This window comes from Pyrgilauda ruficollis, unplaced genomic scaffold (genome assembly GCF_017590135.1).
Source record: "Pyrgilauda ruficollis isolate IOZ18807 unplaced genomic scaffold, ASM1759013v1 scaffold568, whole genome shotgun sequence".
Classification (NCBI taxonomy): domain Eukaryota; kingdom Metazoa; phylum Chordata; class Aves; order Passeriformes; family Passeridae; genus Pyrgilauda; species Pyrgilauda ruficollis.
The window spans coordinates 3317-30721 of record NW_024527355.1 but is presented as its reverse complement, the minus strand read 5'-3'; the positions used below and the strand labels follow the sequence as shown (position 1 = coordinate 30721).

Below are 27405 nucleotides of genomic sequence, written 5' to 3'. Positions count from 1 at the left end.
TCATATAGTCAACCCAGGACACTCACCCACACCTGGCACTCATTCTGATCTGTGGTCCTTCCTCTGAGACCCACACACACAGCTTGGCTGGTGGCTTAAATGAAGCAATTTCCATTAACATGAACACCCACAGAACTGTTGTGCCCCACCAACTTAAGGCAGACGGGTATCTGCACACCTGCAGGTGCCCAGAGACATTTCTACACTGGAAACTGACCTTGGCTTTGGGTTTGATACTAGTTGTACCCAAGTATCTGACATGGGACTCCAAGGAGGGACCCTCTGGAATCACAGCTCTACTCCAGCAAGCTCCCCTAGCCCTGACACAGTTCAAGACCGCAGCTAGCAGCTCCGACAGCTGACCAGAAACAGGATAAAAGCTTTCCACTGAATGAAATAAAGAAGCCAAAGACTTGAATCTTTACCTTTTTTAATCAAAAACATACTCTGTAACAGAATTTCAGGAAAGTTAACTACAGTATATTATCCACAAACTAGGTTGAATGAAAAACATACAGTAAGCTACAAAGGAACTACTGGGAATTCTGTTGACCGCTTATCAAAAGGCAATGGCTGAAAGAAGAAATGCTTAACTAGGCTTTCATGCTCAAAAAACCCCTCTCACAGCAGGTTTTGGATTGTGGGTACGTCGCAGCTCTCAATCCAGCTGAATCACTTTGTCCTGTTACAAAACTTCACCAGAAAGACACAGAAAAAGGTACAGGAGCAAGAAAGTGCTATGTGGTTTTGGTGAACTTATACAAGTCCTGCAAATTTAGGAGCGATGTATCACCCAAAAGGCACAACAGCAGCCAACAGTGTCAAAACCTCTTGAGATATTGTTGACAGTAGTTCTGCTTTCACAAGGTCCCACCAAGTGAAACTTTCACATTGCTGAAAAGTCAAGTCAGTTCTTGGGGACATCAGCAGCATCATGTGCAGCAGCTTTGAGTCAGCATGGTCACACACCTTAGAAAATTTTCAGAAACACACAATCAATAAGAGTGTTTTGAAAGTGAATGACACAATAAAAAGAGATGTTCAGCATCCAGCTCCTAGGGCTGGTGGAGAAGCACTTTCCATTTTTGTTTCCTTGTCCAGAACCAAAGTGCATTAGAGGTTAGAAGCATGAGCACAAAGCTGGTTCACACACATGCCTATGACAGGCAACTTGCAAATCTCAGTCCCAAGAACAATGCCATGGTCCTCAAAAACCTAATACCAGTCATGGAAATACTGTTGTTATCAGCAGGACCAGGCAAGACCATAGCTTTTAAAGTCTTTCAAAAACCAAAAGAATGTAACCTCTCCAAAACTGCATCCTTAAAAATACCTGACAACTAAGCATCTTACAATTTTATAGAGCAGATGTTAATTAGCATGGGGCCTGAGAGGAGGGGGGGGGGGAGGAAAGAGGATTTCTTAAATGAAGTCTGAATCTCACTTAGATGAAGATCCACGTGGCTGTCTTTAACTGGTTGCATTAAAGTGACCAGCAAACCCAGTCACTCTGTATAACAGAGTAAAAATGCAAATTGAGGAGACAGTCCTTTCTAAAGCACTTATTCTTCAAAGAAGAGATTAAAGATGCCTCAATAAAGACCACTATCAAGACATAACATTTGAAGGGTTTACAGGCAGAAGGCCCTCGTATATACACTGGTATATGAATTTTGTAATGGTTCCTAGTAAAAGAACAGAGGCAGTTGTTCCTGAGCCACACAGAGACAATGCTTGTTGGGAACTCCCCATGTGTGGAGACACGAGGCTTGACTCCATTTTTCTCAGAAGGCTGGTTTATTATATTATGATATATATTATATTAAAATACTACATTAAAACTATACTAAAAGAACAGAGAGAAAAAGATCATCAGAAGGCTTGAAAGAACAAGAATAGAATAGAACGCATAACAAAATCTTGTGACTCTCAGAGTCCGATGCAGCTGCATCTGTGATTGGCTTTTAATTAGAAACAACCAACATGCACCAATCACAGATGCACCTGTTGCATTCCACAGCAGCAGATAGTTATTGTTTACATTTCTTTCCTGAGGCTCTCCGCTCTTCAGGAGGGGAAAAATCCTAGCAAAGGATTTTCCATAAAATATCATAGCTACAAATGCTGTCATCAGAAGTGTTACAAGATGGTCTCAAAGGTAAGGCACAGGAGTTGGACACAGGTTCGATGAGTACTGCTGCTACAGACCTGTTTGGTGACTGAGGGAGACCATTGTCTTGTTTGCAGTGTAGGTCCCTCCCTAGAAAGCAGAAGGGTACTTCCCAGGTCTTCAGTAGGCCAGAGCTGTAAATGAAGTGGTTTATATCACAGCCAGTGGCTCCAGGTCTCTGAGCATATCATTCTCATCAAGCCCAGAAAAGTGATGAAAGGAACAACCACTTTCAACCACCACTGTTTAGCGGTTATGGCTCCTTTCAAGGGATTCCTGTAGAATTAAGTATTTTTAAACCATTCCAGAGAAAAGGTTTTCTCTCCTACATCTCTACCATGTTAACCTTAAATGCCCTCGCTTGCAAAACTAACAGTAACACAGATAAAGCAATCTAAACCTTCTGGTGTTAATCCCAGCTCACCAGTACATGAAGTGAAATTACATAGTATTCCAGCACAATGTGGTTTTTGAGGAGCACATAATCAAGGGTGAGAAACACAGAGGTAATTACTTCATTGAAAGAACTAAGCAGAGCAGACATGGGAACAGGACTGCAAGCAGGAGATTGCTAGCTGAAAAAATACTTCTTGAATTTGAAACATTCAGAGCTGAAGGAGACACAATTTTGGCATCCTTGACATTCCTGCCTGCTGCATGTATAGGGGTCATCATGGCTATCAAGTAGCTGTAGCTCTTGTTCAACTCTCAGAAAAAGACAAATGCAAGACTCAAAGATTCAGTGTGCAGCCACTGAAGGGTTTCTAATCCATTATGCACTACCTTTTATGCCTTGTCATAAAAGTACAAAAAATTAAGTTAAATGCATATTAAGAAATAAGAATGAGATTCTCTCATTTTGACCTTTAACACTTACAACAGCATCAGAAACTGCCTGGTGGAGAAGATGAATGCCTTTTCAGTATTTGTACTGCCTCACACAATGCTCAGATTTCTCCTGATGTGGAGCCTGCAATTTCTTGTTTTTGATAAACTCATCTGACATTATTTTGTTATTCTATTCCAAACATTTTGGGCCATCTAAATACTACACTGCAGGTGCAGACTTTAGGAGACTTGCAAAACATCTGCCAAGAAAACTAATCTTAAAAGTTGAATTCTTTCAGACCATAGTACAGGCCAATACACCAACAGGTGGACGCAATCTTTCACTATTTTATCAAAGTTTGGCACAATCAAAGCAGAAGAAACTGGTACAGAAAGTTGTCTGTGAAGCAGCCATATACAGATCAGTCATCCATCAAGAAAAACACCTTGCAAAGCCACAAAGTTAAATAGGGAGTAAGCTCATGGACTCCTAATCAAACGAACAGCCTGTTATAAACAATTCATCAGGCAGAAAGTTACATACTTTCCAAACACTGAGGGACCTTGAACCCAGCAGTAAGTGCAGGGCAGATAATCTAATAGGGAGGCTGGCAAGAAAAACATGTAGTCAGGCTTTTAATTTCTTCCCCCAAATCAAGGTTTCTGTTGCGGATGAAGTGTAACCAAGCTGCCGGTTAAAAAGCTTCTCTGAGGATGTGGTCTGAATCCTCTACTGAGAGTGTTCCTCAAGACTGTGAAGCAGCTTGCTTTGCAGACAAAATAGATCACTTGGGAGAGAAAGAAAAATGAAAAAGATTTTAAACTAAAGCCTGTGAGGAAAGCAAACACTATTTTCCCACACATCAAGAAGTTGCCACATAAGTCAAAAGAAAAAGTGATCTCATTAGAAGTTAGTCTGAAGAAGACAGCACTGTTAGTGAAAATACAGAGAAAATGGATCAATTTCTGGCCATTACTCCCAGATCATCTGTCTTCTGTACTTCCACACCTAAGAGAAACAATGACTGCTGACTTCATAAGAATTCCAGCATATGGGAGAAGCAATAACTAAACACTGTGTCACAGTCCTCTACAGATTCCTGAAACTATGCAAGAAACTTGTCCAAAAGCTTTTGAATAATCTTTTCCAAGACTTCTACTCCTGTTAACCACTCCAGCTGTGCTGCCAGGTCAGCTCAGCACAGCAGGCAGACCGAACCTGCAGCACTTGAAGGACTTCAGTGTATGTCCTTCTAAGCCTGTTTAATTAAGCTCCAACTCCCTACACACATGCTAAAAAAGAAGGAATTCCTGCTCTTTTCTCCATACCCCAAACGGTCACAAAGATATATCCTCAGGACACGCTTTTATTGCGAAGCAGTGGAAGTAAGAAAAATTGGACTTGTTCCTGGCAAATTTAAACTAACAAAAATTCCTATCACTATTGGCTGCTGCAGGTTTTGCAAAGGAAAGGAATCCATCGCTCAAGATCAATGGTTTCAAGATGCAGAATTACATTATATAAGCAAACTAAATTTACAAAAATCAGGCTTTTCATAATTTAATTTATACTATTGGCTAGAGAGAAAGCATACACATTGTATCTGTCATACAGACAATACATTTGTAGGTTTTTTTACTATAAATTCTCTATATAAAGTCATTGCCAATTGATACGGTCATTGATGGCATAGGGCTTAAAATAACCAAGAAGTATAAAAAACAAGTTTGCCATCTTGCCCTGAGTGGAAATGGTGAACAGATACAAAAACTGAATCCTAAATATTGATGCAATATTATGCATGATGTAATGGTATATGCAAGTAAAAAGAGTCATGCAACTTCTTTAAATACCTGCCAAATTTTAGTTGAGTAAAATCATAAAAGTCAGTAGTAATTATGAAAATATGTTCCTTCCATTAGGTGCTTGTTATGCAATTTCAGTGGCAACTTTGCAGACTAGGTATTTCATGTTATTTGAGTGTCAGCACTGAAAGTATCCATTTCCTTTAGTGTTTTAAAACTCACCTGTCTATATAAATAAAAATCTAAGATATCTTTTTTAAAAAACTAGTGAAGGAAAAGCCACATTTCTTTTCCTTGCTATTTTTAATCAGTGCCAACAACATATGTCTCATCCCCTCACTTTTTGGCAGCCTCTACATTTTAATCTGGAAAAATCATAACATGATTGTCAAAAAAATAAAGAAGTCTTCTGTTAACTATTGTTCCCTAAAAAGAACATCACAAATCAGCTGGAACTTTAAAGTTGCTACAAGGTAAATGTTTGTAACTAGTAGAAGGAATTTTCAGATATAAATATATATATAATATATATTCTGCATACAAAAGGCTCCTGTGAGACTTATCACCAAGATGCCATAATAGAGAAGGAAAGTTTCAAAGGGAACAAACCCAATACTATAAAGTCTCTATAAGGCGTTTACCTTTCACCGTAAGCCCTGTATTATGACAAGTTCTGAAAATAACTGAAATTCAAATTCTGCATGTTTAATTTCTTTCTGCTTAGAGCAAGATGGCAAACACATTTTTAAAACCTGGGTTTAGAAGATTAAGTAGAACAAAAGTAAATTATATCTTCAGGTTATAAACAGTACTGTATTTTACAATCCATCATCCTCACAATATAATGGCCTGTAGCAGTGCAGCAGAGGGATCTCAGTCTAAAGGCTGTGGGTCTGCAATAGGCATGGTATGAAGTACTTCATCTAGAAGCTGGAGGGCACGGTGTAAGTGAATTTCAATCCAGCACGGTGTCTCTTTGATGCTCTGCCTTGGATAATCAGGTCCCCAACCTTTTACAAAACTCATCCTGAGTATGCATAAGCGTCGAAGGTCATCTACACCAATTCCAGCAGCAGCTGACAAACCTAAATAGAAGTTTCAAGTAAGTGTTCAGACATGTTCTTTTACCATGTTTGTTTAGCCATTCCCATTTGCTTGGCTTTTGCTTCACATACAATTTCCTCTCACCACAGCCAAGGCCAGTCCATATTTCTAGATCTCTGCTATAATGAATGCAGCAATTAATTTGCGTTTTTTACAATTAATTTTTTTTTCATCATTCTGCAATCTTGGAAGGGTGTTGAAATAGAAAACTCTATAATAAAGCAGATAGAATGACACCCAATGTCTTACGTGATACAATACACGTAACCTTTATGTAGATGTAAAAATACACTTATTCTTGATGTTTGCCAAATGCTGCATTTTCAGCATAGGAAATCAGACTGACCACCTGCAGGAAGCTGGATTAACAAACAACACTACTTACATGTAATAAAAAGATGAATACTGCTGGCAAACTTCAAATCGCCAAGTATGGCTAAGACAAAAGTTAAAGACATTTCCCCAAGATGCCTTCAGCAATTTGTAAGATAGCTGGAAAGAGCCATGTAGCAATACAAGGAATACAGAAAACACTATGGCACATAAAGCAGCCTGAGACATGTAAGTACTTCCACTTTTAAAAGTACTTAGGTACAATTTCAAGCATCTAGAATTTAGTAACTAAGAAAACTCTAGCCCAGAATAACTTTAAAAAAAAAACCAAAAAAACCACCAAACAAAAACAACCCAACCACAAAAAACCCCATCCTCACACTCTCTTCTTCCTCTTCTCAAGGGTCTTGTCTTCCTAAACATAGTCAAGGACTTTGTTGCCAAGTAATCCCTGTTGTTGTGAGTAATATTTGTATGAGTTTGGATCCAAGCAGCCAAAAGTATCTCTGTTTAAAGTAATGGAGTGATGCTATTTGACCTTGTATATAACATGCTTTCTGTCATACTGCAACACTTCTTGCAGTACAATAAGCAGCCACTTCCATATCCAATATTCCCTGAAGACTACAGAGTGAAAAATGATGCGTGGAACGGGTACAAAGTGAATTAATACAGACTTACCAAAATGCCATCCCAGCCTCACCTTACCCCAATCCTGCTATTTTATTCCAAGTCTGTCTGTACTGTTGCAGGGGCAGTGGGTGGGTGCTGTTATGAGGGAAAGCTGTGTTATTTGTTTTCAGGTAAGGAAAAAAGGAAACCAAGAAGTTAATGCACTTACTAATGGCTGGGGCTATTCCACCTACTGATCCTGGTCCGGGGATGTTTCCTGCTACTGCTGCAGCTTGAGCAGCAGCAGCAGCTTGGGCCGTGGCAGCCTGCTGTTGCATCTGACGATGACACTGGCGTAAATCAAACACCTTTAAAAAAATAAAATTATTGAACTATTAGACTTACCAAAAGCAATAAAGAAAATAATTTCTCAACTCCCAGCCCCAATAATCTGGACCTCTCTACTCTCTCAAAACAACTTGTACAATCTCTCCATACACATGGGTAAAAGCAAACCTTCCCTGACTAGTTTAATTTCTAACAGAAATAATCCATTAAAGCTGATTCTTAGAGACTCTTCTTATATGCCATTACTGCCACTGGCACTACCAGAACTTGGCTGAACTGAGCAGGCTACAGAAGTATCATGTGTGGGACTGACTGCAAGATCAAAGTGTGAAGGATAATACAGAGTGATAAAATCCTAACTTTTAAATCCCAGTATTTCCAGAAAATAGGCATATAAATAAAAATGGATGCCAACAAGTCCATCTTAACTTTGTCAGACTTTATTCTTCATTGTTTTACTGAAATGTGTCAGTCTATTTAAAAAAAATACTAATAATTGAAAGGTCTGAAGTTTCAGCAGCTAGGTTTCGGGTTGGTGGTATTTTATATCTTTGTGATCAGGTTTAGCACTAATATATATATACAGGAACTCTGTTCTCATACTAGAAAGCTTGTAAAAAAAATCAATGTAAACTTCAAGCAGTTTAATTAAAAATGTATTTTTACAAGTGTGACTTGTCCTTAATAAAGTTTCAAGTCTGGCAGAGGCACATCTAAGTAAGAACATCCTCAAAATAATTTGTTTCCATGCAATGTTCTGTGACCTCTGGATCACTTCATGTTCATAATACTAACATGCACTTTAACACGCACTTCTACTGCATTCATACATAATTTCCCAACTTTTCCTGTTTTGGAGAGAGAAAGTAAAGAAACAGATAACCTATGCTAAAAATTTTAGTAGCAATTAATTTAAACCTGTAAGGCTAAAAATACAAAAAACTGCTATCGAGATTGCTTGTGACAAAATACAAAATTAGTTACTTTCATAGTATCTAGATGACACTTTCAGTTTAGTCAATTTTAAAAGTCATCTTAAGTGACTTGTCAAATGGAAATTTTTTGGGTTTTTCAAAGCCAAGTTATATTTATTTTAGTCTCTCATAGCTTCTCTAACATTTACAAGACTCAGATACATGCTATTTCCCCTACAATTTTCATCTAGGAACATAAAACCAACCTTTATATATGCACTTGGGTAAATCTTGTGAACTGCATCCCCTGGTGCACGCCCTGCTTCTCTATCCAGGTAGTAACTCTGAACGAAGACTGCATGGTCACTGAGGCATCTAACCCACACATCACCTTCTCCTTTGCACTCCAACTGCACCCCTTTACCTATGTGCAACCTTAAAAAGAAAAACAGATCCAATGCGTCTGTGTATACATACTATAAATCAGACCTTTCCTAAATAAAACATAAACAGTTCTCCAGCACTCTGCTCATACAAGGACTTGAAATTGTAGTTATTATCTTAGGTGTAAAGTTAGCATTTGTTATGCAAAATCTGTAAACTAAAAAAAAAAAACAAACAAAAAAAAAAAAACTAAAAAAAAAAAATCTGTAATACCATGTAAAGATCTATGGGAAACAGAATGCAGAAGCAATGATATTTGAGTTGCAACTACCTCAGTCATTAACAATACAAAGTTGGGATACCAAACACACTCAGTTCTGAAGTGCAAAATCCCACAAGTATTCTAGAATAGAAAGTCAATCAAGTACATATACAAAGCCACATTTCAACGCAGAACTGTATGTTTGTTTGGATCACATTATAGCAATCTAGCATTTTGATTGTCACAATGCAACATTTCTGAAGACATGGAATAATTTTCTTCCTTTTTGTTTCAAAGGAGTGGAACAAAAATTGAAAAACTGCTTCAGTTCCACATCAAAGCATAGCATGTGCATGGTGAAAATGAATGAAAATCCAACTAGCTCTCTATAAACCTTCCTTTGCTCCTTTGACAAATCTATATATTGCAGTTATTCTCACATCACTGTCTAGTAGTGTGAAGAACTAATATTCAGTTTGCATATATAATGGCACGAGTTGCTAATTTTATCCTTGAAGGTACAGCCTTTGAAAGCAATGAAAAGCAACATGCTACTACTGCAAAGCTCTGAAGGGCTTTGTCACACAGTTCACATTTTGAATGTATTACAGGAGCAGCCTAGAAAAAATTACTCTGGTATAGTTAATTCAGTTCAAAGAAACATACCATACTTGTGATTTCAAAAGAGAGGCACACACTGAAGGCAAACCAAAATATTTTCAAATACCACAGACATCTGGAGATTTTGAGATCTGCAGAATACCTTGCCCTCTCAATGGCTTCTGTTCTATGCACGTTGGAAAGCTGGCCCAGGCAAAAACGGTCTCCTCCAGAAGGATCCACATATCCATCAACAGTAACAATTGGACAGCTTGAAGGGACCTTAAATGTTTCCCCGACTTGCACATCCATTTCAAAATATGCGATTGAGCACCAATATTCTGGAGCTAAAGAATATACACAATTAACTGACTAAAAGGCACAAAAAAACCCAACAAACCCATTCAGACAATCAATCAAGCCTTCTGCAACTGCAATTGCCATTCAGACTAAGAGTGCACATTCATATAAGGAAGTTCAGATAGACAAAGACACATCTACTAGCACAGAAAATTGCGACATACTACAGCAAACATGGGCTTATCTTTTTTATTAAAGCGCACATCAATGTATAGAAGCCTGGGCAGTAAGAAGTTAATGCACTGCTATGCCTCAAACACAGATGACCATTCAAGCAGGCAAGTTAGAACATGATGTGCCTGGAAAGGGGGGCCTTATGAAGGTATGACAGCACCTTTCTGGAGCAAATTTTCCTGTTCAGGTCCATGGTGACAATACAACATACAGCGGAAGCTCAGAAGTGGGATCAAGGAGCAGGCAAGACCAACAGAGGGGAATAGAGACCACCAAAGGAACTTCAAATCCACCCAACCCATTTCCAGAAAGGTCCAGAAGAACAGACTGCACATGCTAACTCACTCACATGAAGAGGGAGGAACTTAATCCCAGGGCAGGGAAAAATTACCTATAAGAAGGTACTCCCACAGAGCCTAGGTGGCATCCCCAGGACTCCCTGTCATCTGTATTGATGCCGGACCCAGGACTGGTGATCCCCTTTCCTCTCTTTCTGATCTCCCTTTCATTTTTCTATTTTTCCCCTCTTTATTTTTATTCTATTATTATTAGCATCATCATCATCATTAAGGGGAAAAATATATACAAATTTCCGTGCAGAGTACATAGTTTACTAATAAAACTTTGTGAGGGTTTTTTTGGACCCTTTTGGTTTTTGCCATTCTTTTCTGACCACAGGCATCTACAAACCTTGAGTGCTCCTTTCCGTGCAGGGGTGGGACACAACACAATGTTAGGTTTTTTTGTAGATCTTACAAATCTTTCTACACTTTATAATTCCAGTAAGATTTTGTAAGCCATCTGCATTCCTGCACTTTATGACTATAGCTTTAGCATAAAGAAGTAATATATATATGCCTATTCATGGCTAGGCTAGCAGAAACTAACTTTGAAACAGATCTGGCTTAAGATAGGAGTAATTACCTCCTATCCTAACTGAAGTCAGTTTTCTCTATCCTCCCTGCAAAGCAAACCAGATTTGCAAAGCAGAGCAATGGGAGAAAAAGCAAAGAAGCAAAGATCACATAGTGACCTTGTCTGCACACAGTCAGATACAGGCTAAAACAAGGAAGTATTAAGCAAGGGAGCAGAACAAAATGGCATGTTTTAATAGCCAAGTGGTGCTTTTTAACTCCTACTATTTAAAAAATTGGCTACGAAAGAAAGATGGTAGTTGGAAGGAGCTACTATGTCTACCTGGACTTCAGCAAGGCCTTTGACACTGTCTCCCACAGCATACTCCTGGAAAAGCTGGCAGCCCATGGCTTGGGCAGGTACACTCCTCGCTGGGTTAAAAACTGGCTGGATGGCTGAGCCATAAGCATGGTGGTAAATTGTGCCACATTCACTTGGCAGCCAGTGACTAGTGGGGGTCCCCAGGGCTCAGTATTGGGGCCAGCCCTGTTGAATATCTTTATTGATGATCTGGAAGAGGGGATCGAGTGCACCCTCAGTAAGTTCACAGACAACACGAAGTTGGGTGGGAGTGTTGATCTGCTGGAGGGTAGGAAGGCTCTGCATAGGGATCTGGACAGGCTGGATCAATGGGCCAAGGCCAACGGTATGAGGTTCAATATGGCCAAGTGCTGGGTGGGTCCTGCACTTCAGTTACAATAACCCCATGCAGTACTACAGGCTTGAAGAAGAGTAGAGTGGTTGGAAAGCTGTCTGACAGAAAAGGACCTTGGGGTGTTGGTTGATAGCTAACTGAACATGAGCCAGCAATGTGCCCATGTGGCCAAGAAGGCCAATGGCATCCTGGCCAGTATCAGGAATAGTTTGGGCAGTAGGACCAGGGAGGTAATTGTCCGTCTGTACTCAGAACTGGTAAGGACACACCTCAAATCCTGTGTCCAGTTCTGGGCCCCTCACTGCAAGAAAGATATTGAGGTGCTGGAGCATGTCCAGAGAAGGGCAACAGAGCTGGTGAAGTTTAGCCTGGAGAGAAGAAGGCTCAGGGGAGACCTCGCTCTCTACAACTACCTGAAAGGAGGTTTTAGACAGGTGGGGGTCTGTGGAAGGGGCTAACAGCGGGCCTGTTAGCTAAAGGAGTGAGAAGAAGCTAAGAAGAAAGAAGAAGCTGATAAGGAGCTCTCTCCAAGGCTGTAACCAAGGAGACCAAGAGAACTGAGGAACTGAAGAAAGATAAGAAGAGAACTTCACAGCTGCACAAAGTATTTTTAGAAAGTTAGTTAAGTCACTGTAACTTTTCACCAATGGTGTTATGTTGTTTTATTGTGTCCAATAGTTAGGGTAGAAGAAGCATAAACAATCAGAAAGTGTATAAAAGGTCAGCCATGTTCGATAATAAAGAGTTGCCATCTGAGACTGCTTGTGGTCTCTGCTTCGTGTCATGACCGCCTCGACAGCGACAGGGGTCAGTCTCTTCTCCCAAATAACAGGTGATAGGACAAGAGGAAATTGCCTCAAGTTGTGCCGAGGGAGGTTTAGATTGGATATTAGGAAAAATTTTTTCACTGAAAGGGTAGTTAAGCATTGGAATGGGACATCCAGGGAGGTGGTGGAGGAGTCACAATCCCTGAAAGCATTCAAGAAATGACTGGACATACTTAGTGCAGTAGGACCTAAACACAACAGCCTGATAAGCCAACAGGAAGAAGAGTTCTTCCTGTGCTGCAAGTGGTACTCATTCATTATAAACAGTAACACCCAACAGTACACCTATTTGCCTCAAGAAACTGTTCTGGTTTTATTAGAAAACAATAAACAAAGGTGCCTAAATTACTTTAGTGTTTTTTAACCTTCAAATAAATACTCATGTCTCTGAGAAAACAATAGGATGAAATCAATAGAGTGAAAGAGACATACTAAATAATGTGAAATAAAATTCAGCTACAGTTAAGTTTAGCTAGCAGTTATCAACATTTTTATTTCTGGTATGGATTTAGTCACTAGCCAATTAATAAACAAGTTAAACTTTTAGGCTTTTCAACTGTGCAGATCTCCCTATGCAGGCAACAGCCTTGCTGTTGTTAAAAACAGAATATCACCTTGTACCTACATGAGAGCTAGCCTGCACCACGAGACAAAATCTCCTTGGCTCCCTGAACTGTTACCAGTAATGAAGACTCTTGGAAAGAACAAGCTTTATGCAAAGATCCAATGAGGAACTTCAGCACCAAAATGCTAAGCAGCACAATAGCTATCTTTCAGGGCATCTGGCTGTAATGATGGACTAGATTATGGATCAAAGAGAACTTTAGCATGACCTAAACTCCATTATATTTCTAAGCAGGCAAAAAGTACAACTACAGGCACCTTGAAAAGTTTAGGATCAAGGACATTCAGAGTTCTGATACCTCCAGGGTAGGCACCATCTCAGTGTGGGCTTGAGCGTTGCAATCTTTGACTTAGGCATCTCAATTAAATTCAGTTCACAGCCTATGTCACCATTCCAAGAGATATCCAAATTCAAAACAAGACCTAATCACAAAATTCTTCCTCTTCTTTGGAATTTATATCTCTCAAATTTCAGAGTACTTGATACAAAAAAATAATCAAACTTAAACCACAAAGTTATAAGTTAGCATTACATGTTAGATTTTACTCACCAGGATGATTTGATATAGGAGGCTGGAATGCAAGTTCATTGTGAACTGGCCCTTTAAAAGAAAACATGCCATTTGTTTTACATGTGGAAAAATAATGTTTTCTTACTTAGCTTGTTTTCCAAATAAAAAAAGACTTGCGAGGATGCCTGATGTTATAAATCCCAGTAATTTCTGAATCAATTGGCCTAATCTGACGGGATAAAAACGCCCACAGAAAAATTACACTCTTAGAGGTTTCCTAAAAATTCAGAAGTTGAGTAAAGAGCTCCATTAGTATCCCAGAAGGAAAGGCTGCATGCTGCTCAAGCCAGACCTGGCTCCAGGAGAGAACAGAAATGAGATATAGCATTGAGATGTAAGAGAAATAGGACTTGACATCTGCCCCCAAGTTGTGCAAGGAGAGAATCAGTGTATAGAGGCAGGTGATACAAGTCTGTCAGAAACCACACTTCATTAGTTTCATCAATTACAAAACAAGTTGCCCAACATGCTGTGGACTTAACCATAAGAAACACTCACTGAAGATGGAAAGAAGCCCTAGAGAAATAATTTTCTAAGAAAAAAAATTACAATGAATATAGTCTTGGTATTAGTCAGTTTAGTCTCTTGACTTTTATGAATTAACTGGGTCCCTTACAGGCAGCAGAGAACAAGGAGGAAAAATTTAAACATAGTATTATAAGTAAGAGCAGCTTTTGCAACAAGATGTCAAAAGAAACACAACGCTGGTAGGTGTCAAAACATGTGACTTTCTGAAATGAGAGATGGCAGTAGCCAAGAAAAACTCTATGTAGTACCACCAGCCAGTTATAAATAATAACTATGGAAAGATACATGCACTGAAAAACATTTATAGAGTATCTACACCATCACTAAAGTTTTTTTACATCTTGGTATTTCTGACAAACTAAATGACAGATGAAGTGGGATTCTAACAGACCAAAATAATGAAACTTAGTAACTGTATCTAAACCACAATTTTCTCGATAGAGACAAGCTGAAAAGTCACTGTAATATTAGCTCACAGTTTATTCTCCCCTCTGTTAACCATGACTGCTGCAAACAGGTGATCTGGTTAAGTACTATATTAGAAGACCAAGAACTGTTCTAGCTTTTTGCCACAAAATTTAGAAAAACTTTAATTTGGGTGGGTTTTTCCCCACTACACTCTTATAATACATATACTGTGCTAGACACACTAGCAGTTTGATCACTTTTTTCCTCCCCATCTCCTGTACCTTAAAACAAGAGATTCAAGTTTGTGTGCCGAATGTACTCATGAATCAGGCTGTGGCAAGACCAGTTTATTGACAAGTACTTTACTGCATGAGCTTTCACAAGGTTCTTTTAAACTGGCTAGGATACATGGACACATCTTCCAAAGCTTAGTATGACTTTAAAATTTTCAGAAAATAAAAACAGCCAAGAACTTCCAAGTTTTGAAAGAAAAATATGCAAACAACACATTCTGAATTGACTTCCTTTTCAGCAAAGGAAATATTTAGTACAGGATTGCAAAGCCTTAAAAACAGGTTTAGAAAGGAAATGCTAGTTTTGTTAGGTATAGTAAGACATGTATAATATAGATGGTATCACTATAGCTATCTGAGTTTCTAATCTTTGCTGCTTTAACAGAGGAAAGTCCATCAGGCTTTTATACTTAACTGTCAGAAAATACTAAACACAGTAATGGTAGGTCTGTAATATTAAACAAAACAAAACAAAAAAAGTATTTGGGGGTAAACAGTAATCACAAATAAACCCCTACCATTCAACAAAATTGAAAATTAAGTGATCTGGAAATCTGCACTACTTACAGTAATGCCCAGGATGCATAGGTGGATGATGTTGAAGATGGCCATTCTGGTGGTGAGGTATGGTAGGTGTGTAGGCTGCTGTCCGACTTCCAGTCCAAGTTGTAGTACTATCTAGAAAAAGAAAGGAGTGGCTGGTTTTAAGAAGAGTTCAGCACTACTGGGTAGGAAAATATACCCAACTAGGAGCACTGCAATACACAGTTCCTACAAGTTTGGTTTCAGTATTTTTTTCCATCCAGTGTCTTAGGGAAACTTAAAGCAAGATGCTCTGCATCAACTAATTTTGTCTCTGACACCCTTGAAATGGAGTCAAGCCTCGTGTCTCCACACACGGATAATTCGTCGCAACACTTAATATTTTAAAGAGTAAAAGTATACAAAGAACCACGTTTATCAAGTGCATATTTGTTTTGTTCACATCTCATTTTTCAGTTTGAAAGGAAAGAAGAAGCGTCAGGTTTTACTGAATAACATAGCTGGAATAGATTTGGTGTGAATCCAAACAGGCCAGCAGCAGGTCCAATAAGTTGTTTATTTTCAGCATGTTATAACTACTGTTCCTAAGGAGAACTCATTTGTGTTCATCCAAAACATACTGAATGGTATTTTATTTGTAGAGATAGTTCTTGAATAGAGCTGCATACATAACTGGATTCCTTCCTGAGAAAGTTGCTGGGTTTTTTTCCTCCCAAGTATTTCAGGAATTATCTAAGCTTTAAAGTAAAACTACAGATATTTCAGAACAGGTTAACAGAATTTGATTTTAAAAGACTTCAGCTCAGCCATTAACACTGAACCGATCAGCAGTTTCACAAGTGCACTTGCACTCTCAAACTGATGTGGGCTAGCAGAATTTAATACATTGAGAACTTGAACTAAAACCTAAAAATGAGCCTTTTTTTCTTGTCCACTTGGCTCCAACAATTATAACACCGATGAGAAAAAGCTATTGACAATAAACTGTTGTGCAAAAGCAATACAATTAAACTGCCTATCCTTTTTTCTCTGCTGGAGACAAATACAGACACCACATCTCACCTTGGCAAAACCATCATTAGCTTTAACAAAAAAGTTGCCAGCTAAAATTCAAGACATTATAAAAACATAATTCCACCATAATTCAAATTTGATAACATTAAATCCATCATATTCACACATCTTTGATATTAAAGTGACAATGAGTATGTGAAATCCCTCCAACTTTGTGGTTTCCCTACATTAGGGCTGCAGGACGCTGCACACAATGCTTTACTGTCCTGCTGGAGTGAAATGTGAGGTTTGGTGTTGGCAAACCAGACTCTTCCACTTGTACCAAATACACACAAAAAACTTCAATTCAGCACTTCCACAGACTCATGAAAATATTAATTAGGGTTGTCACTTTGGTAGTACAGTGGGCCTTATAAAAATAATCAAGTTAAAACTGGAAGATACATTTTGTCAATTGTGGAACACTAAAGATTTGCCTTAAAACATCTTGATACTGCTACCTTACAGCATATCTGTTTATTATCCCATTTGCTGTTGTGACAAAATAATAAAATTCTTCCATTTCTACAACAATAATCAAATAATAGATATAATATTTTTGTTACTGGCCAATTGTTTTAACATTGTGTTACTGAACCTTTGGCGTATTCAAGAGTCTTGTAACAGTCATGTAGTGTCAGTCTCACTGAAAAAAGACTGGGCCACCAGGAAAAGTTACTCAAATTATGCTCCAAGGTAAACCCTTATGTTAATGCTTACGAGACTGCCTAGATCATATTGCTACACACTTTTACCAGCGTAATGCGGCAGCAGCACGGTTCCAATACAAGATCTACTTTGTCAAAAATCAGTGGTTATCTTTGAGCTTTCACATTTTCAGAGTTTAGTACTTCATATCATCTCATTCTTACTTGTTGAAGCCATAGGAATGTTGGGAAAATTAGTGGTGCTGGTAGTGCTAGCCTCAGTAGGAGCTAACATGGCTGGGGTACTATAAGGCTCTGTAGATGCCCTGTTACTTGGTGGATGCTGGATGGTTTGGACTGAATGGCCTTCAGCAGAAGACAATGATGGCTGCCCCTCATAGTCATGAACATATTCGTCTTTCACCAACATACTTGAAGGAGCTGTGAAGAAACAAACAGTTAAACATGCAAAGCAAATCTATTTTCAGGATTTAACTATAGATTGTGCTACTATATTCAAGCAATAACAATGCCATTAAAACTAGTGGGGGGAGAATTTAACCTATATAAACATTGTTAAAGCACTCCACTAAATTACAAATAAACACTTCAAGCCAGCAGCAAGAAATTTGAAGCATAACTGAATAGAAAAGCAAACTGTTTATTTTGCTTACTGCTATCAAACAAGCAGTTTAGTCCCACAATAGTAGACTCCAATAGCATTTTGTTTTCTAGTCCATCACTGTGTGATTGGACATGGCTAATAAAAGGGAAGAACATGCTTTTTGTCAAGCACCTAAATATATGTTAATGGAGTAGTTAACAAACCAATTCCTAGTATACAAATAAGAACATAAATAAAGCTCCTATGAAAAACAATTCATTAACACAGTACATAAAAACTTCATGCATCCCTTAAATAATTTTAAGCAACTCCCATACAAGTTAACTAGAAACATCACATTCACATTCAAAGACAATACACTGCTACTCCATATTTAATAATATAGCCACTAATTCAGAATATTCCACATACAGTGTAAGGAAATTACTACCATTGCCACTACAAGAATTTATTTCTATATATCCTATTGAGCATCTTTAAATAACACACTACATTAGCTCCCATGCTCATTTTTAAAGCAGACTTAAATATACTAAAATCTGACAGTAATTTTTTTGTTTCCTGCTGCAAAAACAGGTGCACGACACAAAAACATTTATGTATTTAACTGCTGGCTAGTAAGCTTTGATTCTGTATAAAAGGATCATTTTTCAGAAGACACGTAACAATTAGCAGAGGTGAGCAAACAAGCTAAAGCTTGTGAAGTTAACAGTTTGTTGGGTGAGTTGGGTTTTTTTTAAGTTGTCTTTGCTAAAAATATTAGGTAACCCAAATTTCTCTATGAATTTCTTCCTGAAGGAAAAAAAACTAGTTTTGAAATAAAGCAGTTACCAGCTGCACAGCCTCATAATTTCTGAATAATGTTCATTGGAGATTTAATGTCCAATTTCTCTCAAGTTTCAGACAGCAAGAATATTAGACTCCTTCATTCAATTGCATATTAATTACAGAACTTATACCAGTTTATTGCTAAACTACTTATTACATCATAAGCATCTATTATTCCCAATTCAATTAATTAGCATATCATACAGGTATGCACGGTTTTGGGTGTCTGGGTTTTTTTATTAATTAGCATCATTCAATGGTGAGAGTTTTGTTGTTTGGGGTTTTTTGTGGGACTTACAAGTTGTGAGCAATGAAAACAGAACATACTGACAAGCTCAGCTGAAGCCTTAAAGAATTTACCACACCTCTTATATGCTACTTAGCTGGTTTTTCCAAAACCAGAGAGAAAAATGCATTTTCATCTGCTCTCTATAATCTTTCCTAAGGAGATACAACGGAATAAACTGTGTACATACTGAAGAATTTAACACAGTTTGCACCCATAGAAATACAATAGTAAACAGAACTACTTACCAGAACTCTGTAGTGTCAGTCCCGAGAGATCTTTAAAAAGAAGAAAAAGAAAAGGGGTATAGAAAATTATATTCAGAGATCTTCAACAACTTTTGAACATTAAGTTTATCAACTTGACAAATTGGTACTACAGACTACATATTATATCCCCTCTGTCTCAATGCTAAATTATTCCTAGGATACACATTAACTGCAAGAACTGTGTGCAAAGACAACAGAAAGACTTAAACAAAAGCAACAAATTGTTCTTTTAAATTTGGAATAAAAGAATAATTCCATTAAGAAGATGGACAAGAGTATAGAGTAATTTATAATTACATCATTAAAGATTAATGTTTCTAATTTAGGCCTGTATTTTCTATACTCAAAAGGAAAACATTTTACATTTTATTCTCACTGTTCCATTTTAAATCAAGTCTACTTACCAATGCCAGGTGATACTACACGCTCATAATGGTAAGGATTTACACAGACACTGTCACATTTTAAGTCAAAAGCATACTGACAATATTTAACATGCTTGAGTTCATTTTTATGAAGATCAGGCCACCTCCAAAGACGAGCATAAATCACATGAGGGAATCCCTTGCGACCAGCCACCTAAAAAGTTAGACACAAGAGTTGATTGGGAAAGTAGCAACACATTTAATTTTACTTAGTGAGGAGCAAAGCTGGAAGAAGACAAACAACAACACAACCTTTCTCCATCATCAAAACATGGGGAAAAAAAATGGTGATGTACAGTTTACCCAAGTTCTGTACTCAACAGAAATAAATCTCTGTTACGGTTTTGCTATGGTTAAATCAACACTCTGATTCTTAAGAAAAAAATACTGGATACAAAATGGCAGAAGCAGAATTTGTGCTTAAGGTAGTATGTATGGTCACCTTCCCCACCATGGATGACTAAGGAGTTTTGCCCCAGAAGAGGAATGAGGTGCTGAGCTACACTATAAGGAATTTACAAGTAGAAGAATGCCATTCCATTATAATGAAAAAAAAAAATTTTTTTAAATGTTTCTAGGGTAGACAGAAAGCTAGCCAGCAAACATGACATCTGTCCTGGAACAAGGAAATTGCAACCCAGGCTATACAGGTACTGAGTACTGATGATATAAGGCTAACATAAATCCTCAGTGCAGACTCCTCAGAGTATCTTCTTAGAATAGGTCTGTCTTTATACTTCTGACCAACACAGAGCTAACAGAAGCTTGTAGTGAAAATACCAGGATAAACAGCTGAATTTGTTACATGACCCTGGTTTCTACTGCCACATACATACTCATTTAGAACAGCTGATCCAATGCCTTCTGCTCCTTTTGGAAAATAAACAAACAAACAACTACTGCAGCAGTCCAGAGCTCCAGCCATAAAACATGCCTACAAATGGGGGCAAGGGTGGATGCAAGAGAAGAGCTACTCTTCCTCAACACTCTAGGATCCTGTCACTCACTTTTGCTCCAGCTTCACTAGGAGGAAAACATCTGATTTTCACTTGTACTAACCTGAAGCCTCCCATCCAGCGTTCTCTGTATTGTAACACACTTGCTAGGATGAGCTCCATTTGTGGTTATAGCTGTAATCAAAGAATCCAATTCATCTTTTTTCTCCTTTAGCTTTTTAACTAAACTTTCAATTGCACGTTTTGCAAAAGTTTCACTCTCTCCACCTTGTCGATGGCACATCAAGCTGTGAACAATGCTCAGACAAGCATCATTACTTGTTGGTGTGTTAGTAATAGACATATTGTCCATTTGTCACAGCTTTTTCTTTCAGATCAAATGTCAGTTTTGGGGGCTGTTATGATTTTCAAGCTGATGAACAAGAGATGATCCAAGTTAAGTGTTAGATGTACTGTCTCTTGGTAAAACCTAGAAGGAAAAAATACATTAGATTTGTTTTTAACATTGCAAATCATGTTTCTAAGGAAGTCTGTGGCTTTGTGCTTCTTTTATTTTCAAGTGCAGGATATTAAAAGCACATGACAAAACTGCATTTCTTGTCCCATGATGGCTAAAACATGCTTAAGACACTGCTTGCACAGTTTTAGATATAAGATTTATTTTCCCCTAGTAACAATATTTAAATAAAGATTATAGTTTATATATATGTACACATAGTATGTACATATAGAAATGTATTAAATGAATCAGGAAAAGGAGAACAGCAACAATGATTTCCTAAGTTTTATACTGGCAGGATGAAAACAAGTGAAAATACTGGCTGGGAATCAAGTGGCACTGATTTAAACAAAATGTGAATAGTGAATAAGCATGAATAGACACCAGAATAATCTGTCATCTTCATTTAATAATTCTGTTCAAATAGTTCAACTATGTTCTGACCTCTGATCAATTCTATTTCTCTTTGCTAAAGGCAAAAATTGTACCTGGCCATTAGCATAATACACATTTATGTAAATTACTATTGTGTGTATCTTTAGATATGAAAACCTCAACTGGCATATTTGTCTTTTCTTGTTTGGATCAAGCTTCTTCTGGATCAAGACAAATCGATTGAAGTCACTAAAAAAGCACTTCAATTGTCTCAAACAGAACTGTCTTAATTACACTAAATATAAGCTCAAGATTAGCCATTAAACTCCATTTGTTAAGAACCTGCCATGGTTTCTAGTCATGAAGCCATTCTTCTCAAAGCCAGCAGACATGATCATTTTTAAGTTTCCTTTAATCCACAAATTATAGCTGGCCTGATTTTCTTGATTTTGAATGAGCCAATTGTTACACTTTATCTTGCTTTATCCAGAAACATAGGACAGCAGATTTTGTGCAGTTGCAGAAAAGGAGTCTAATGTTGTCAAAAAGCTGCTCTGGTTCTTCAAGCAGCTCTGGCTTCACTAACACCAGTCTATGAACTATGTGGTCTGGCTTTCTTAAGAAAGTGGCAGCAAATAAATATAAGTGATTTTACTACATTTACATTTTCCAAGTAAACTTAAAATATAAGCCTTTTTGAAACTACCATGCTGTTCTCAGCAATGTAAATAAAATATATGTGATTTCAATCGTTAAAGAAAAAAATGTTTGTTCTCATTATCTGAAGAACACATCCAGTCAAAGACTTGTTTCTGCACTGGAATTTTCCATGTTATTAGAGGCACCGAAGTAGCAGCTATTTATTGGAAACAAATGCATTGCACAAAAATAAGAGTGGGGTGTTAACTTATAAAGTTAATGTATCACACAAATTACAGTATTAACATGAGTTCCCTCCTTGTAAAAGGAATATTGCAACACAAATCCAGCACAATTATAAAAGGAAACAAACTCTTCCCCACTTTGTATTTTTTTCCTGATTTCAACTTGAATACATCACATTTTGTTTACTTGGGGAAAAAACACAGCGCAAATCCTCCCCCCCTCCATTTTCAATACTTTTCTTTTGTAAGGATGCTCCTGGACCTAACTTCTCCCAAAGGAAAACAATTACCTATAAGTTTGAGTAAGATCATTTTACCTAGCTATTAAAGTTTCTCCCTCAATACTAGCTTCTTTTAATGCTTCAAATCAATAAGCCTCTATTAAAAGTCAAGCTTAACCTGACATTCATTCTCCACAGCAACTCCAATTCATGTAAATCTCAAAGCTTACCAGCTAAAACAAAATAGAACATAATTTTCCTTAAATATAAAACAGCATCCCAGATAGATACACGTAAGTAATCACAAATAAGTGACTTGATAAAGCTACTAGCTAAAGGAGCTTTAAAGATGCTTAAAATTAGACATTGCAGCTCTTTTACATCCCTAAAACCATGAATGGAAATTTTGATGGCTGACTTTCAGAAAACTAAGATCAAGCAAATAAACCCTTATTTAAGTGTAATGATCTTCAGAAATGTTGAAGTCACCCCTCAACTGCCACTGCGCTCAGTAGGAGCATCTGATTCTTCAGCATTTTTGAAAGCCAGGCCAGTTTAAGATTTTGAATACTGTTAAACACTGCTGATGCATAATTGCACATTAATTCAGGAGCCTCCTTTTAGAAGTTACATCTACAGAAATCTTGCCTTTAATCTTGCAATTTTGATCCCCAAAAAGAGGGAGTGAGGTCAGTGGGTATCAATCTGGCACATATTGATAAGTGTCATGACATATTTCCTCTGAAGCATTAGTATATTTTGGAGACAAGCCAAGTTTTTATGTTTTACAAATGGACACTACAGTTCAAGCTTAGATTTACAGTTGAATACATATGGCCAAATATATTGAGCAAAGAAATTCTTAATTCCCTCTACCCAGGAATTTCATGGAAACTGAAACGGGTGAGAGAGTACTTTGGGAAAAACGAGGCAGAGAGAAAAGACAGGGAACATGAGAAAAACAGCAGCAGGAGACAGTGCTTGTAGTAAAGCTCTCAGCTTCATTCACCAAGGAAAAAAAAGGTATTTCTCTCCCTTTTGCTATAGTGTGATGCGAGCAGAACAGGGAAAAAAAGGGACAAGTAATATAAAATGCTAACAAGTTACAAAGTTATAGAGAAGTACTTGATTATGTTTGGATTCAAACTTAAATGTCTTTTCCAACCTTAACGATTCTATAATTCTATGTTATAGAAAGTAATTTATTTCAATAACTAAGTATTAACAGGTATATTATAAAACAAGTGAACAACAACTAGTGTTCTGCAATACTCTAAGTATTGGAACAAGAATAAGAGCCTCTGAATAAGTAAATCTGTAAGACAAAAGAAGTTCAGATTGCCAGGTAATTAAAAACACCCTTGATGATCTGTAACAAACACACTATTATCTCAGAGAATTGATAAGTAACCATTAACTGAAAGTCTTCCTTCAAGACTGATGCAAACTTGAACAAACACCATAATTCTTCCATACATCCTATATAGCCTGAAGACCTCACCTAAACTCCCATTAATGTGCCCTAGTGTGACCTTAAGCCACATTTTGCAATTTGAGAACAATCAACCCCCAACAAGAAAATGAAACAATATGCTTATGCAGACAAACCAAGCAGTTATGGAGCTGGAAATCAGGGATGTAACCCAAAGGAATATGATCCAGGCAATCAGTAATCCAACATCTTGGGCAAGACAGTTAATCCAGGCCTGACACCGATATGATAAACCCTACTGTAAACAAATAGGGTAGTGAACCTGCCACTGATACTCTGGAATGTGATTTACTAGCCATCCCAAACAGATTTCCAGCATTTTGATACTAGGCAGTAATGCGATGCTAACAAACTGGCAAATTAGAAAAGCATACAAACTGACATCTTGCTAGAACATTTCACATGAATAAAGGACAAGAAAGGCTCTTGTCTTCAAAATTAGACAAAGATGTCAGAAAATCAGCATATACATTTGATAGCTTTTAACCACTAAAACATTACTACAGTTTTGCTGTTTAATAATGCAGTAGTATAAGTTTTATGATAAAGAAAAATCCATAAACCAATAAAAAGGCAGTTTATGATTTGATGAAGATATGAATTCTTAAACTGCAGATACATTCCAGCATATTAGACTATTATCTACTTACCCAAAGGGTGAATAGGAACAAAGTGTTTGTAGACATAAGAACAATTAGCATTAAAGAGCAAGAGAGAGTACTAAGAAGGTACTACACACACTGTTCTGTACAGTAAGAGCCAACACTCCCCAGAATACTATTTTTGTGTGCATATCTGAATCATAAGTCTCAATTCTGCTCATCTCACTGTCAGTAGCTACAAAAATGTAAGACACATGACAGCATAAAAAGAACTGGAAGAGTTTTAAGACAACTGAGTGGCAACTCTTTCATCTTAACATAAATTCACAGTTAAAAAAAGTAGGAGCAACCATTTCTTTGTGGAAGAAACTGATCTGATGTAGCTACCAAGTGCAGCTCTCAGCATTTTTACTCCTCTCAGCTTCAACCTGTGTACTTCAACTGCTTTGAAAAGCACCTTACAAATGCAACAGACTGATCCTATAAACAGAGCAAACCTTTCTGCTGCACACAATTCCAGTTTTCTTAATCTTGTTCAAGAAACTAATACAACAGTAAAAACACATCCCAATCCCTATCTTGTTTTTGAATGCCTGGGGGGGCAGGACACGGTGAGCAAGGTAGAGCTACTATGCTGATGTGACTACATATACACACATTTTAAATCCTAGAAAGTTTCTTTTTTCATTTTGGTTTCACTCCCCTCTCCACATTTTTATTTTTGAGAAAGCATACAGCTGCAAACAATTCCTCTTTTAAATACAGACTTCTACATGGTCAGAGAAGGAAGACTACTGCACCTTACACCATGAGAGTGAGAAGGACAGTAAGCTCCTCTACAACTGGATCTATTTCCACAATACAGTTCTAGGCACCTCAAACTACCTCACTTGTGAGGGAGCACCCCTGGGCTCCCACTGAGCAAGAGGTCATCCCCTCCTCATCCTAGTACCTGGGGTTGAGGATAAAAACCCAGAAACGGCAGGAGAGACCACAGAGAGCAGAAGGTGGTGAAAATCCTTGCCATAGAATGACATGGCAAATCTGAACTCTTCCTCAGAGGATCCTGAAAGATTCCTCTTCTTGCAGAAGGCTTCCTTCACCAAGGGCAAATAGTAATTTGTCAAAAGCTCACAGAGAAAACAATTGTGGCTACACCAAGCAATAAAAGGAAGAATCAAACCTTGCTCAGGCAAAAGCAGTGTGATTTTTCACTTGTGTGTAATGTTTTGATACCCTAGAAATATGTGTATTAGACAACATCTTTATTGTAATCTGCACAGGGATAATGTTCTCTGCACTTGCTCAAACTTTAAAAAAAAATCACCTCCAGAAACATGGAAAATTCCAGCCTCAAACAAAAGATTTTTTCACAAGGTTAGCAACATTGAAGAGTCCTAAAATTCCAGCCAGACCTTAACAACAGCATAGCAAAGGCTGCTCCTCATCAGGATCCACAGATCTGCCCTTGGCACACCTTTGTTCTCCACTAAATCTGTTGATTCCTCTCAAAACTCACATCCCTACTGTGTTAGCTTTGACTGAATGCATTATGTAAAGAGCCATCTACCTAAAAAAGGAATTCTAATTAGAGACACTGCTTTTCTTTAAGCTTCAGCTTTTTAAAATAAAGTTTCTATATCAATATTAAACATGCCTACACAACAAGCAAATCAAAAGAGGTTAATGACTGCAAAGTGAGAAGAAACTCCTTCCAGTCACAATCAAACCAAGAAAAATAAGAAGAGGGCCAGAAGGACAAGTTGCCTACTTATCATGATGCTGGAGTACAAAAACACATTTAATTTTATAGGGCAGTATAGCTCTTTCAACAACCTTGCATGGAATTATCTACATTACTGAACAAAGTAACAACAGTGCAGGAGCCTGAATTCACTCTTGCCCGTTGACAGTGGCACACTATTATTAACCAAGATAATTTGAGAAGCGGTGGTAAAAAACACCATGATCCTACTCCAACCCTATGTGTTTGAGAAGAACTAGCTTGCAGTAGCACAATTTGGGTACTAAGTGATAACACACCTAACTCTCAACTAGATTACCCCACAAATTAACCCGTCTTCGTAGGTAAAACATATAAGGCTCAACTATGCAGCAAGTCGGAAGGAAGGAAGGAAGGAAGGAAGGAAGGAACTTAATTAATACCCCTTGTGCTGAGCAGTCCCATGCTGTCTGAAAATGAGCTAAAGGCACCGCTCTTTGTTACTGCAAATAAGATGGCAGATTTCAAAGAAGTAAACGAGAAGCGGCTCACATAAAACCACCTAGAGCGTTTTTCCAGCGTGCGGGAGAGAGGAGGATGAGAGCAGTCTGCACAAACGGCAGCGGAGGAAAGTTTAACTGGGAACAGGCCGGTTGGAGAGCTGCTGCCGGGATTTTAAAAAAAATAATATTAAAAGTTTGAAGGCGGGGCGATCAGGTTTCTTTGGTTTTTTTTTTCTCGTTCAGGAAAAGAGGGGGAGATGGGGAAGGAGCCAGGGAGGGGAAGCCAGAGAAGCGGGGCCGAGAAGCCCCCGGGCGAGGGGTAGGGGGAGCCGCTGTCTCGGCTCCCCGGAGCAGCGGCCGGCACGCCTCCAGCGCGGCGGGGCGGCCCGGCCCGGTCCTGCGGCAGTCTCGGCGGCGAGCGGTGGGAGAGGGCGTACTGCGGGCGGCTCCGGCGGGCAGGCGGACGAGAGGCGAGAGCGGATGTTACCTGGGCCGCGGGCGGCGGCGGAGCGGCCGCTCTCCGGGCGCGGCCTGCGGCTGGGGTGAGGCGTAGCGACGGCTGCGGGGATGAGCCTATTCTCGTCTTAGCCGGCCCCGGTGCGGCAGAGCGGGCCAAGCCTCCGTCCCCCCACCCTCAGGCCGGCGGTGCGGGGGAGGGGGAACCCAGGCGTCCAGTGACAACCGTCGTCACCGTCGCCTCGTCACCGCAGCTCCGGCCGCTCGCACTCTGCGGCCGCCTCCGACACGTCCGGACGCC

The 27405-nt window shown here is 38.5% G+C and overlaps 1 protein-coding gene across 3 annotated transcripts; it reads right to left on the bottom strand.

The window, feature by feature from the left end:
* Positions 1-413: 413 nt before the first annotated feature.
* On the bottom strand, positions 414-27405 carry LOC121361270 (mothers against decapentaplegic homolog 4-like). 3 transcript variants are annotated; one of them, XM_041481786.1, is made up of 12 exons: positions 27136-27405; positions 20453-20818; positions 19373-19547; positions 18948-18977; positions 17186-17401; positions 15285-15395; positions 13468-13518; positions 9525-9708; positions 8382-8550; positions 7083-7221; positions 5643-5889; positions 414-969 (listed from the first exon to the last, which is right to left on the bottom strand). In XM_041481786.1, the coding sequence occupies exons 2-11, from the start codon at positions 20699-20701 to the stop codon at positions 5678-5680; spliced, it is 1536 nt and encodes a 511-aa protein (XP_041337720.1). In that variant the 5' UTR covers positions 20702-20818; positions 27136-27405; the 3' UTR covers positions 414-969; positions 5643-5677. The 3 variants fall into 3 exon arrangements, with proteins under 3 accessions (XP_041337720.1, XP_041337722.1, XP_041337721.1); XM_041481787.1 differs by lacking the exon at positions 414-969 and adding an exon at positions 26589-26809 and having other exon boundaries at positions 2007-5889; XM_041481788.1 differs by lacking the exon at positions 5643-5889.